The sequence below is a fragment of the Falco peregrinus genome, chromosome 4, assembly GCF_023634155.1.
Source record: "Falco peregrinus isolate bFalPer1 chromosome 4, bFalPer1.pri, whole genome shotgun sequence".
Lineage (NCBI taxonomy): Eukaryota > Metazoa > Chordata > Aves > Falconiformes > Falconidae > Falco > Falco peregrinus.
The window spans coordinates 17,719,998-17,733,659 of NC_073724.1; the positions used below are offsets into that span (position 1 = coordinate 17,719,998).

Here is a 13,662-nt window from a genome sequence, read left to right on the forward strand (position 1 = left end):
GTAGGTGCCTGATTATTAAAAGGTTATAAAAATCAGCCCCTTTGGAGCAGCTTTGCCAGATGTTCTTTTCCTGAGAATTTGTGGCTGAATATGTCCTTGAACCACTCTTTAATATTTTATAGAAATTTTTGGCTCATTTTCATTCAAGTACCAATACTAGGTGAAGCTCAGATTGATTCTCTTTTTATTCCCAACTGTCTGACAGCCCTTGAATAAAGACTACATTTTATGTAAATGGTTCAGTACCCACTAACTGAATGATAGAATCATAGAATAATAGAATCATTCAGGTTGGAAAAGACCTCTGACATCATCACGTCCAACTGTTAACCCAGGACTGCCAAGTCCACTACTAAACCATGTCCCTAAGCATGGCAGAGTGCATAGGCTTTGGCTCAATTTCTCGCGTGTCCTTATAAATATACCTTCTATACCATGGAGACAAAAGCAATGTCAAATCTATAAGCAGGTATGGAAATAATTGTCAGATGTATCACAAGAGAAAATTTTAGTGGTATTTCAAATCCCTGGTTTTCTGTCCACACAAACTGAAATTCTTCGTAGTATTTTCAGTACAATTTTTTGTAATTACAACACTTTAAAATACAGAACAATTAGAAAGGAAAGTCTTTTGTGTTCTATGTGTCAGTTTGGTCGTACTTGCAGAAGTAGCATAACGTTTCTATTTTTAGAGATGTACTAACCCCAAGGATAATTTTTTGCTCTTGTTTCATATCTAGCATCTCAATGCCTGCAGACACCTATTTTGTTTTCATAGTTACTTTCTGCTTTGAAAGATATGCACTTGCTTTTAATTTCAGATAAAATGTTTCTTTCAACCTATTCCACAAATTATTTCTTAAACTGGAAAGAGAATAGAAGCTTTCTACTAATATACCTTTCTAGTAGCCTGGAATCCACTCTTTCAAAAAAAGAAAAAATTTATTCATGTTTTTAGCTGTATTTCAGAGTTTCATAAAAATGGCCAAACCATTTATGCAGTTTTGTCATAATCTTATTTGGAAGAATTCAGACTCTGAATGATCTATTTAGCCATAACTGTTCTTATTGTTAAATTTTATATAAAGTTTGATATTCTCTTTCGCATAATTATACAGTAAACAAATAATCTCTTACACTGATTTATGACTAAATTAGCTATTAAAAAGGATCATACTATAAAAGAAAGGCAGAAATGGAAAATATTTTTGCATAACTTCAGCATACAAGAAAATAAATGTGGTTTTCTTATAGTTCTGTATTAGAAAGTTTAAGTTCTTTATCTAATGCAAACATTATTGTATCATAATCATGTTTTCTTCCCTTCAAATTGCTAAGGAGACTTTTTGAGGTAGATTATCAACTGTTTAGGTCTGCCTAGTTGCTGCTGATTATTAAATTGATGTTTGTACTTTTTTAGATGTGCCATCAAATCCTTATGGAGTACGAGTTTTAGAGTTGTCACAAACCACTGCCAAAGTTTCATTCAATAAGCCAGATTCACATGGAGGTGTGCCCATTCATCATTACCAAGTGGATGTAAAAGAAGTAGCCTCAGAAACCTGGAAAATTGTTCGCTCCCATGGAGTTCAGAGTAAGTATACAGAAAATAAATGGAATTATTTTAACTGAAAAGAATGTCAAGGGAAAGCAAGCAAGCATATGCTGATTCTTTATTTCTCCATTAGTCTTAGTCCGGTAGCTGTATCTTCAGTTAACTTTAATGCAGACCTCTTTACACCAATTAGAAATTTTACTGTAATCTTGTAAAAGTCAACTGTTACTTTTTAGTTTTAAAAAAGTTTAGTGAAAAAAATTACAATTATTTTACATTTTTCACTGTTCAGTCAAGTAGATAAGAATATTTTTGAATCTATAAATTTCAAAGAGTAGAAATCGCATAGCAGTTAGTTTGAGAATATGCAGTACATATGCAGTTAACTTAAAAATTTTAGGTACGCTATTATGTAATATTTAATCCTGGGCATTAATTACTGATTTTGAGCTACTCAGTAACCTTTCTACGTACCTGTTAATATTCATGATGACTGTTTCAAAAGCATATCTACAAAGTATTTTTCAACAAACATTAGATGCCTTCTTTGCACTTCTCTAAAGTCAGAAAACAGTGTAAGCCTCCCCAAATTGAGAAGAATTCTTCAAGTACGTTCCAAGTTGGGGTGTTTATGCAGAGTAATGTTAAGAAAATACATTCAAGAGATCAGTAACCACTTGCATTCTTATTTACCCCTTGGTATTTTTAACAGGTAGGGCAAGTTAAAGCAGCCCCAACAGCCTTCTGATTTATACAGCAGGAGGTGAATTGTTGCAGCTATCAGCATAGTAATGGGAGGAAAAAATGTAGCAAATTATCTAATATGTGTTATTTTTTTCCCTTTCACATCCCATAATCCACACACAGAAATTCTGGATTGAGCAGAGCATGTTCCAAATTACCATTATTTCAAAAAAAACATGTAATGAACATGTCATCAACATAAATTCAAAGAAACATAATGACTTTTTATCTTTTGTTTTTCTTAACCAAACACAGTAACTGTAAATCATAGTAGCATTCATTTCAGTCCGGTATAGCTTGTGTTTCTTTCAGTACAAGAAGATCTAAAGAAGACAATGTGTTTCTTCTAGCTGCAGGGCTTACACATTAATGGACACTAGTGTACCACTTCTCTTCTTTTCATGTTACGTTTCAGACCAAGTTTGAGACTTTTTTCTCATAGCTACTTCCTTCAACGAATTTACAGTAAGTTTCTTTGATGAGAACTACAACATACCAAATACTAAAACCTGAAGTGACCAGTCTGTGTTAGTAGGGTACAATGCACTGAAATGAGAGCAAACCCAGGCACTGCAGAGTGCAATCACACAATTTAAAGATAAATCCAGAAAAAAAAAAAAAAAGGTCTTCCCCCTAAAACTTTCTTTCCTATAATTTATGTTAATGTGAAGTTTATAAAAAATCAGCGATTACATTAGGAAAGATGTATACTTGACAGACCCTTGTTGTTATTGGAGTCGACAGGAGCTGCCTTCTTCAGTAGTTCACACTTTGATTTTTGAACATTCTTTCGGCATGACATGTTTTTAAGTTGTTGTATACAGTTGTTTTATTCATTTGGAGATTTCTATATAACATTAATTGATCTTCTTGGAATTATTTTAGTGCAATATCTCTTTGAATTGTTCTAATGTTTAAAAGCAGAGTAGAGTAGCAGGTACAAGTATCTGCAGCCCTTATGAAGACAATACCACTGTGAAGTTGACTGTAACTATTTAGGATCTCTGCTGCCATCCCTACTAAAATTGGATATACAGCTCCTTTGAGAAGAAGGCTGTATTAGTTTCAGCATGCCGTCATGTTATTTCCCCACATCTCCCTTTTGTGCAATTTTCCTTTTTTTCAGTTTATTCTCCTTTCTTGCTTGGAAGTTTTCAGGGGCTTTACCTTCTTTCAAGTACATATTTTCCTCTTCATGTCATTGTCCCTAGCTGTAACGCTGAGAGGTCACACTAGTTTTGGACATCTTGGAAGTACTTCTTAATGGCATGTATTATCAAAGACTATTCCAAGTGATGACAAAAAATAGTAAATATGAAAAACCCGAGAAGTTATCTTGGTATACAAATAGGTATACTTAGATAAATATTGGGAAGGTAAACTTTACTGAGATGACAGTGGGCAATTTTAAAAATTAATGCTAGATCCATAATTAATTCATGATGTTTTCTGAAATCTCTTTGTATACCCCTGCATAGAAAGATTGAGATTGTTTATCTTGTATTTTTTTCTGAATTTCTCTCTGAACTACTTTAGAAATCAAAAACTACTTTAGAATTTCAAGTATTTGCTATGCAGAAGGCATCTTGTTTTTGTAAACCTTGTTGGTGCTACACTATGTAATTTGATAGAGAAATCAAAAGGGATCTGGTTTCATTTATCATAAGTTCTTGCATATATTCTATAATGAGTTAAAAACTTGTTCTATTTGTGAGGTGCTGTAGGGCCAAACCAGAAAAACAAGATGTGTTACTGAAACACAGACTGAGCAGCCAGGAGCAGAAAAAGCCTTTGGAGGTGGACATGCCAAAAAACAGTATTTGTGGGAGGTTTTCTGACAAAAATACTGCTAAGTGTAACTGGAGGATTTCAGAACAGATTAGCCTTTGCTTGTTTTCTGAGCATTCGGAGAGTTTCAGCAAGTTTTCTAAAGCATGTTTAAACTTCTCTCCATTTACGTTTTAGCATACTTACAATGTCATTGTAAGAAAATATTGAGATATCCTATTCTAAAACCCTCTTTTTGGTTACTGAAAGGTTTTTTAAAGAAGCTTCTCTTAGTATGAAGGCTTTTTTTTTTTTTTCTTTATGCTTTTTGAGACATTTAGGATACTTTCAAGTCTTCTGAATGATTAAAAAAAATAAATGTTTTGGAGACAGACAGTTTCTCATTGTGCTTAGGGAACTATGGACCACTTTTCTACCATGCCTCAACATCTTCTCAGCTGAGTGACGAGAATGTTTAGACTACACACAGTCAGTATTTTGTATTAGGATTTGTAGTTGGGTCATCATAATTTTCATCTTGGTCAATATTCCTTAGTGGAAAAAAATATTTTTTTTTTTCACATTTAAGGGGCAAGTTTATGGCTAAGATTAAGATATAAATGCTGTTTACACAAGGACAGTTAACTGCTTGCACAACTCAAGTAATGATGCATACATAATGCATGAGTCATGATTTTTTCCCAGCAGCCAGTGATAAACTACGATGAAATTTTACAGGATGTCTTTTTATCAGGCTGATTTAACTCAGGAGTGATAAAACAGCACTGCAGCCCTTTCTTGCCAGCGTAGGTAATGTGTAAATTCCAAGACCATCTTTTAGGGGAAAGAGGCAGAAAAACTTACATGCAGGAGAAAATAGTGCCTGGGAGGCTCTTAGCCTTCCAATACAGAGATTGTCAAGACTAAACTGGGTCTTCTGGTCCCTCTCTACTATTACCAGAAGGAATAGTGTAGTTGTCTTCATACAGGCACAGAGAACAGCCATAAACTCATAAAATAAATGAAAACTATATTTTTAAATGAAACAAACATTGTGGAAATGTGCCTACAGAAGTTAGTTTATAAATAAAATGTTAATGAATAATGAACAGATGTTCCAAAAGATTTTTGAAATTGATTGATAATAATGCTAACAAGTCATTAATGCTCTTATGATTGTGATGCAATAGCTATGTATAAAACTTTCTACAAGTAGGGTTATAATTAACTGGGTGTTTTTAAATGAAAAATACAATAGATGCTTACCAAAGCTATTAGGCATTCTTATGTAATCAATCATCCAGTAAATACGAATAAGTTTAATCAGAAAAATTAAAGAGTATGAAATGGATTCAGTGCAAATCTGTTCAAACAGCCTGCAATTCTTTTCATCTAGGAAGAACGCTGCCAGTTTCTTCAAAGAATCCCTCAAAAGGTAGCTTTTGTCTCAATCTCTACTAGTCTGAACTGTTTTCAGATTAAATTAAAGAGAAAATCCCAGAGTCTTGGAGCTGTAGCCAAAAATATCTGTTTCTCTATTCCCTCTCCTTTGTCTTTTATAATGAAGAAGATTTCATTTGGAAGTCTGTGCTGATTGCAGCTATTGAAGGAGAGCACAGAAAGTGGAGCAATCATTCTGATACACCAACTTCAGACTCTTTAGGGATTTAAAAGTCATAATCAACACTATCATAGTTCATCAAGAGATCAGTGAGCAAATGATAGCCAGATTTCTCTGCAGTTGTTAGGTGCTTTTCTGATTATGCAAACTGTTTTGTTGCAGGGTAGCTGCAAATCTGTTCGTAGCTCCACTTTACAGTGACAATGCAGTAGGGTCTCCCTGTGGGCTGGAGTCCAGAGGACAGGGGGGTGAGCAGGGACAGTCAGAGCTAACAGTGCCCTCAGGGTCCAGACATTTATGACCCTGTCAGTAGTACAAAGTCCACTAATCTTGAAGTAACAGAAATGCACATAATATTGGCAAAGTTCATTCTCCGAGAAGAGTTTGCATCCTTTCAGCCAGAGAGCTGGTAAATCCCTGAGTGTGGGATATTGACCATCCACCGTCAAGAAGGAGATAAGAACCAGTGAAGAGCATTTGCCATGCTTTCTTCCGTAGACACTAAGAAACGAGTGAGAAGGTGAAGATACCTTTGCTGGGAAAAGTTGTCTTACCACAATATTCTGTGCAGTTTTATTTATTTTTTTTTTTAATGACGTTCACTTATCAGTTTCTGAGTAACCAGCTTAGACTTAATAAGAAAAAGCCTTCATTATTTTTTCCCTTTCAAACAGTATTGAGTTTTCCAAGGAAGAAATGGAATGGACTCAGAGACTGAAAATGACAGTGAAATTCAGTTCCAAAAGTCCCTTCAGTCCCTCAGAAAGCACCAATGGTATAACTAACCGAAAATCCATCAAGGTCTTGTTTCATCTTAATAGCATTATAAACACTACTAATTCTGGTTCACAGGTAGCAAATAATGCATTCATAAAGAAAAGGACTTGGCTTATACACAGTTCTTAAACCACTGTGGAGGTGTGCTTGAAACCTGAAAAAAATACACTCTGAAAACTTGTATGTCTTCAACAGGAATACATAAAACTTCATTTTGCAGTCAGTCAAACTCAGAATATAATGGGTATGGCCTCTGAAACTAGCCATTTTTCATTCCTTTTTCACATTTACAGACAGACAGAGAAATGCGTCAATGGATCTTTCTTTTCAAAGCATTAAATTTTATATAGGAATGAAATTCCAAGGAAAACCAGTTTCTGCATTTCTAGTGCCCCTCAATTTGCTGGTGACAGAGTAACATAATACAGTAAAACCCCAGACCATATTAAGATGATAATGGAAATTCACCTATGGGATATGTGAATGGTTGGCATTTTCATTTTAGGGAACAGAGAGACACATTTGGGGAATTATGTAGCCAGTAATCTCTCTCTCACATGTGTCTCCCCCTATTTTTTCTCTTGCTTCCTCCAAACTGCAGCAAGTATTTTTACTCCCCTCTCTGAAAGGGAAAAAATGCAGTCTTCTTTTAAGAGATTTTCACAACTTTCTGCTGTCCTTTCATTAGGTCAATAGCTTTTTGATATGATATTCATCTCATGCATGTAGTGTATTTAGTATTTGTGTATTGTTCTTGTGTTTGGAAATTCTCAGATTTAAAATCAAAATAGCTTCTTTAATATTTATTTTCATCTATTGCTTTTCATGATTTTTTAGGAATGGTTTGATAGAATTCTAATTTTTTGTACTTTTTAATTTTTGAAATTAAATTATTATTTTTTACATAAAATCTCAATAAATAGGGAAGTCTGCTTGAAGAACAGGTAAAGGAAAGTCTACTCATTTCTTTAATGTTTTAAAATGTTTAGCAACATTTTAAAAAGGTTCAAGGTTTTCTGAGTTTTTAAGGAAGCTCCTAAAGCAGCAATGTCTAGATGATTTAGAATTTCTTATATTGGTAGCAAATTGTAGCATGAAATTACTTCAGGAAAGTGCATATAGCAGGACTTACAGATGGTAAAGTTGCAGCATCTTTACAATTACACCTTGCAAAACACTATTATTAAACAATAATAAGAAAGGAGAAGTAAATTGTAGTTTAGAAGGAAGCAATACATTTCAGTCATTCATGTTTTTCTTTAACAGTGTAAACTTCATAAATTCATGGCAGATGAAAATACAGAACCTATTTTGAATACCTTGCCATTTTTTACATAAGGTGTTGTTTGTTTGTTTGTTTTTTCTTAAAGCATTTGCCTACTGGCATATTAATGTAAAATTAGCTGTAGTCATGTTAGTCACTGGTGAATCTGAGGATATTAATATGTAGTGATGCCCTAAAAATAACTTACTCAAAGAATGCCTATTCTGACATAATTTTTAATGCACTAAGTTCAGGTAACTACACAATGTGACAACCTTACATTATTCTTAACTTTCTACCTTAAAAATGAAAAATGTCTCGTATAGTATATTTTTCTGAAAATTAAACAAACAACAAAATCCACCAAATAAAACAAAACAGCTGGGCTTAACTAGTGTCTCTAAGTCTTGGTTTTTTTTTCAGGAAGTATTCTGTTGGGTTACAAGTCTTTTAACCAAATTATTCCTGGAGTTACAAGGCAGCATTTGTAGGATATTAACATAAAATATTTTCTATAATGGAAAAATTATATAATCTAAAGTTAAACTACATTTCCAAAAACATGGGGTAGAAGAAAGAATACAGAAAATGAACATGATATGAAAGCTGCTTTTCTGAATCTGTTTATGTCTTTTGAATTTTAATCGTCAAGCATATTTTCTCTTTCTTCTTTGGATGGCAAAAAGTAGATGTTTTATGAAATAATGCACCAAATATAATGTGATTCAATAATGAGTGTATTATTTGTAAATATATTTCATGCAGTAATATCAAAACGTGCCAGCGATGCTTCATCAACATATGCTTACAATTTTTTTTTTTACTGAGTATTTTGTTGAAGCAGACAATTTTGAAAGTCTTGCGGTAGCATAATCAGGCTATGTACGAAAAGCAGTTTAATATTTTGTTAAATATAAGTGTTTTTAAAACTTTCCATTATAATGCAAAATGAAAGGATGAAAAACATTACAGCCTAACAAATGTTGAAGTCTGTTCTTTGTACAAGAAAATGAAATCCATTGACAGGTGGACTACAAGTGGTATTATGTTACATATCTGAAAAATAAACATAACATATAGAAAGAATCAAAGGCATTTTTCTTAAGAAAAAAATACTAAGAAAGTTTGTACAGCATCTTATCTTTTGCAAATTGAAGATCAATAAATGTAATATTTTGGTTTTAACTATTAAGGGGTTCTCAGACTTTAAGCACTACTGCGGGTACTTGCTTTCAACATAACAACTTCTTTTCTCTCTGCTTCTTGACAAGTTGGAGATCAAATCTGGAATTAGTAATTCTTTGTTATTTCACATTCAAATCTCAGCAGGTTCAGTTCATTTTTTTTCATCTAAGTACATTAAATTTCATGTACTTTGTGAAATCATAGAATAATTTTGAAGCAAAGGGACCTTGTGATCATTGGCTCCAAACCCCGCAGGTCACAGCAAAGCCAGCTTCCAAGTTTTGTTAGGGCTTTGTCCTGAGTTTTGAATTTCTCTATTAATGGAAATTACATATTTAGTGGTTCGTTTGAGAAACAAGGCATTTCTTAAACAAGGTCTCATCTGTACTATTTTTTCACATGCGTTTAACATATTTTTTTTTAGGCATGTTCTAGTAGAGAAAGGATTTTCTGTTACACAAGATATGCTTTTGAATTGCTGTGCTGTGTGTTATGCTTGGTACTGTTGCTCTTTTTACTATACGTGTCCTTAAAGTTAGAGGAAGTTATGTACATACCAGTGTTGATGAGGTAATTAAAACTTGAAGTGTTCTAGCTCTGTAATGCTTTTTACTTTTGAATTGGCTATGCCAGTGAGAAGGCATGCCTGAGTGTAGGCAAACCTTATTATAATTCTTCTAGTCAAAAAATATTCAGTGATTTTAAAATAAGGACATTCCATTTTCTTTTTTACTTTTTATAGTACATATAATGTTCCAAGCAATGAAATGGTGTTTTTTCCTGTGTCTGTGCAGTTAAGAGTTTTGGGTAAAACTACTGAACTTCATATTCTGTCTTCAAGCAAGAGTTTCTGAGAGACATCACACAAACAGATATTCTCTCAGAAGACTACAATTTTATAGTACATGGTTTTCCACTGAGATTTCAGAAACACCATTATGGAAAAAGATATTCTTTCTTATGGTAAAATATATCAATTACTGGATCTTATTATTGTCACAGGGAGGAAATTGAATTGTCATGTACTACATCTTAGATTTTAGGGTTTGTACTTTTTGCTTCTTTTGTACTGAAGCATGAAAGTATGTACCCCATTGATTACTAAAACGCTCTCCCAGTGTAACAATACTTCATCTTTAAACTGGGAAGACTTTCAAATGGATTCCTGAGGGATATGAACCCCATATCATTAAATAGTTTTCATAATGAGTTTAAAGATTAAGTATAGTATATCTGTATAATTTGTAGATCTAACAGAAATAAGTTGCGAATATTTTGGTAGCCTAGGTCAGCATTCAAAATTGTTTTAATAGTTGAAAATCTTCAATAATGTCTAGTGCAAGCTGCTAAAAGCAGAAGGAAAAAAATGTTCATTAACCTGTTCCTGTAGCTGCCTGTCAAAATTTGGGGAAATGCATTTTTAGTAAGTATTTGAGATATTGAATTCCTTGGCATATCTGTCAGATTTGGCTTCCTATGACATAAATTGTGATCACATTCAGGTCTAAAATGACACTGTCTATTCCTGAGAAGTGTTTCTTCATTTCTGGAATATCATGTATGTATTGCAGAAATTTAGAAGTACCTGAAGTCTCTGGGATTTTTGTACATGTTAAATGATGCCATAAGTCATTCAGAAAACACTCCTGGGTTCTGAATTCAGCTTTGGAATCTGGTTCTCCATTTAGCAGACCATTAGGCAGTCAATTTAAGACCATTGAAAACCTGGATTAAAAAAAACTGGAAAACCAAACCCCAAAAATTTGTTGCCACTTTATACCCAACTTGTACCTGAGCAATTCAGACACAACATGGAGGATTTTAAAATGTCACATTGATTGTCATATTGTCAAATTTACTTAAATTAACGGTTTAACTTTTTAAGAAATTGTCTGTTGTCAATAGGTAATAAATGATAATACTGAAAAAATAAATAGATCATTCCTAATATAAGTTAAAATACTTATGGTACTATTGCTAAGCCTAAACTCATGACTTTTCTTTTTCAAAAGAAACTGTATAATTAGGTGGATTCAAAAATAGTTTTCTCAACTTAAACCAACTTTCAAATTACAAGAATGCGGGAGTTGCATATACATATATTATTAAGCTATAGTGATGTAAGATGCCCTACAAATAAGAAGTCCTTAATGTTAATAAATCTGAATTCTTGGGATAAAATTGTGTGATACCATTTGCAATATGTCATACAATTAAGAGAAAAAAATGTGATAGAATGGATGCAATTTACAACCAATATATAGTACTATTAAATAGTAGGGAAAAGATCATTTCTTATTGAAATTAATTTGTGTGTACACCTGCATGTAAGAAAGTTATTCAGCCCTCTCATTCTGTCTCTATACTATTCTTGGCCTCTGTCCAGCTTAATCTTTGCTGTAAAAGTCTCATGTGGGTGGTAAGGTTGGTCTGTTAATAAATGTCTTAAAATAAATTACATGGACCAATTAGAGGGACTGGAAAGTGAGAAGAAACGTAAAGGGGAATCTACATTTAAGTATTTCATATTTTTACACAGACCTAAAACATTAGGAGAATGAAATGTACTTTCAAAATTCAAAGCTAAAGAAAATGTCATAAGAAGAGAACCCAGACAATTTACTTCACAGCAGGAGTTCATAACTAAAAGCAACTGAGTGTTATGTAGATATAAACACTGCCAATATCTGAGGCTTCTCTCCTCTTCAGTAGCTTGTAATTCTGTTTTTGCAATTGCATTTAGTGAAACAGTCAAAGCTCATTGCAAAACGTGATTTATGTTCAAGTGTGGTTTTTTTTTAAAAACACGGACTTTGAAATCTGTAAGAACAAATGCAAGATACTTTGATTTCAAGAAGCATGTAGTAAATATTTTAAGAAGCAATTAAGTGGAGAATCCCTTTTTCCAAATACATTTCACCTGTTGTTCGTCTGTTATGATTACTCCTGGCTACTCTGTGTTTAGACCTTTTCGGGCTTTTTATGATGGGACACTCTGAAGCAAATTTGCAGTGCACATTCTGAACTGATGTAAAGGTCTTGCTGATCTGGCTTGGAAAGGTAAATCTTGTTAAAAGTGATGCAGTGCAATACTGGATATGAGTAACTGATAAATGAAACACATGGTGCAGCTGCAAATTTTGTCTTTCAAATCTGTATTGTATTCATCTGCATTTATTTTGCATTGCTAATATGCTTACAAAAAGGTAAACTACATTTATGGAATATTTATACATATATAAACTTCTGCTGCATTTTTAATATGAAACAGAAAAATGTTCCTGGAGGATAGCATATTCTTTAAGTATCTTCAAGGTCACTGAAAGGCAGAGTAGTTATGAACAGAGTTTGCATTCTGCTGCATTCAACAATGAGAACGGAGAGATAGCATATCCCTATCTGTATTACATTTCATGATATCACTAAATTAATCTCCTTTTTATCACTTTTTTTCTCTCTACTCTTTCTCCGTTGGCAAGAAATAAAGTATAGGATGCAGAAATAGAATGGGGATGAGGAAGAAAAAGTTATGAATGAAAATTATCTTTGCATGTAAGAAGCAAAAGAACAGTTGTTGAAATCATCACTCATGTCAACCTTGAGGTCTTTGCTTTTTGACAGTACTGAATGTCACTAAAAGACACATTTGGCATCACATTTTAGTCCCTTTGCTTGTTGCTGTGAGGATGACATGCTTGATGATAGCAATCACCAGGAGCTGGTTTGTTCTTTCCTCAAGTGGTGGTGGTGATATTTTTTCCAGCTCCTGCATTTGGTAACAGAGCACGTAGTCGTAGAGTATCTTTTTCTCACACTTTGTGTACTCTGGAGTTGAAAATTGCATAGGTTAGAGGAATGACAGACAGAACTCCTATGTCATAACCTGCTTCTTAGGTAACTCCAAGACTGCAGCAAATTGGTCATAGGACAATTAGTATTAATGAGAGCTTCGAGTTTAAAAAATCTGGTCAGTGATAATGCACCATTCAAGAGAAGTGCATAGGAAATCACTTTTGTTGGCATTCAGGCTTAGTGGCTTGTTTGGAACATAAAAATGAGTAAGTAGTTTAGAAAAGAGAAAATCATGCATTACATTTCTAATAATTAAGTAATTGGTATTTTATAGTACGTAATTGTACATTGGTAAAATTGAGAAAAGATGTAGATTTTATATATGTTGTTCTGTTTAGTACTATTAGTATGCAGAATTAAAACTGAAAAATGTTGGGAGTTTCAAATAGCAGTCTCAATTGACATGCAAGGCTTGTTAACGCACATTAATTTGCCTGTTAAAAAAAATCACTACTTCTATGAGCAGAGCATTAGAAATTTTTGTGCTCTGTAGATATTCCTTTGGCTTAGCATTAAGAATTCCTGAATTCTTGATATATCTCTCTTGGAGCTTTGTGATAGTACAGATATATTTGTAGTAATAAAAAAAAAATGTTAATTTTCTTAGGTGTTTCATGTCCATCTAGTTAAGAAAGGCCATCTCTTATTTTTATCTCTAACACAGTGCGGTTTTGTAACACTGTAAGAAAACTAGTGAATTGTATAACAATTCACTATATATATAATAATATATATTACTAGTAATAATATAAACTATATATATAATAATATAACAATTGTGATAAGTAAAAAAACCTAGGGAGTTTCATGAAATATCTTAAATCTGTTGCAAAGTCTCAAAGGATAAAAAAGATCATTGTAGCTGGGCAGAACTTGGCTGACAATAGGAAGATGGTG

General features: G+C 33.2%; 1 protein-coding gene across 1 annotated transcript in view; it reads left to right on the forward strand.

Annotated features, from left to right (window-relative positions):
- The window catches only part of NCAM2 (neural cell adhesion molecule 2), a 308,946-nt gene that overhangs the window by 231,675 nt on the left and 63,609 nt on the right, over window positions 1-13,662 (forward strand). The window contains exon 12 of the mRNA XM_027795129.2: window positions 1,421-1,594. Within this exon, the coding sequence (XP_027650930.1) occupies window positions 1,421-1,594 (174 nt within the window). The remainder of the gene's footprint in view (window positions 1-1,420; window positions 1,595-13,662) is intronic.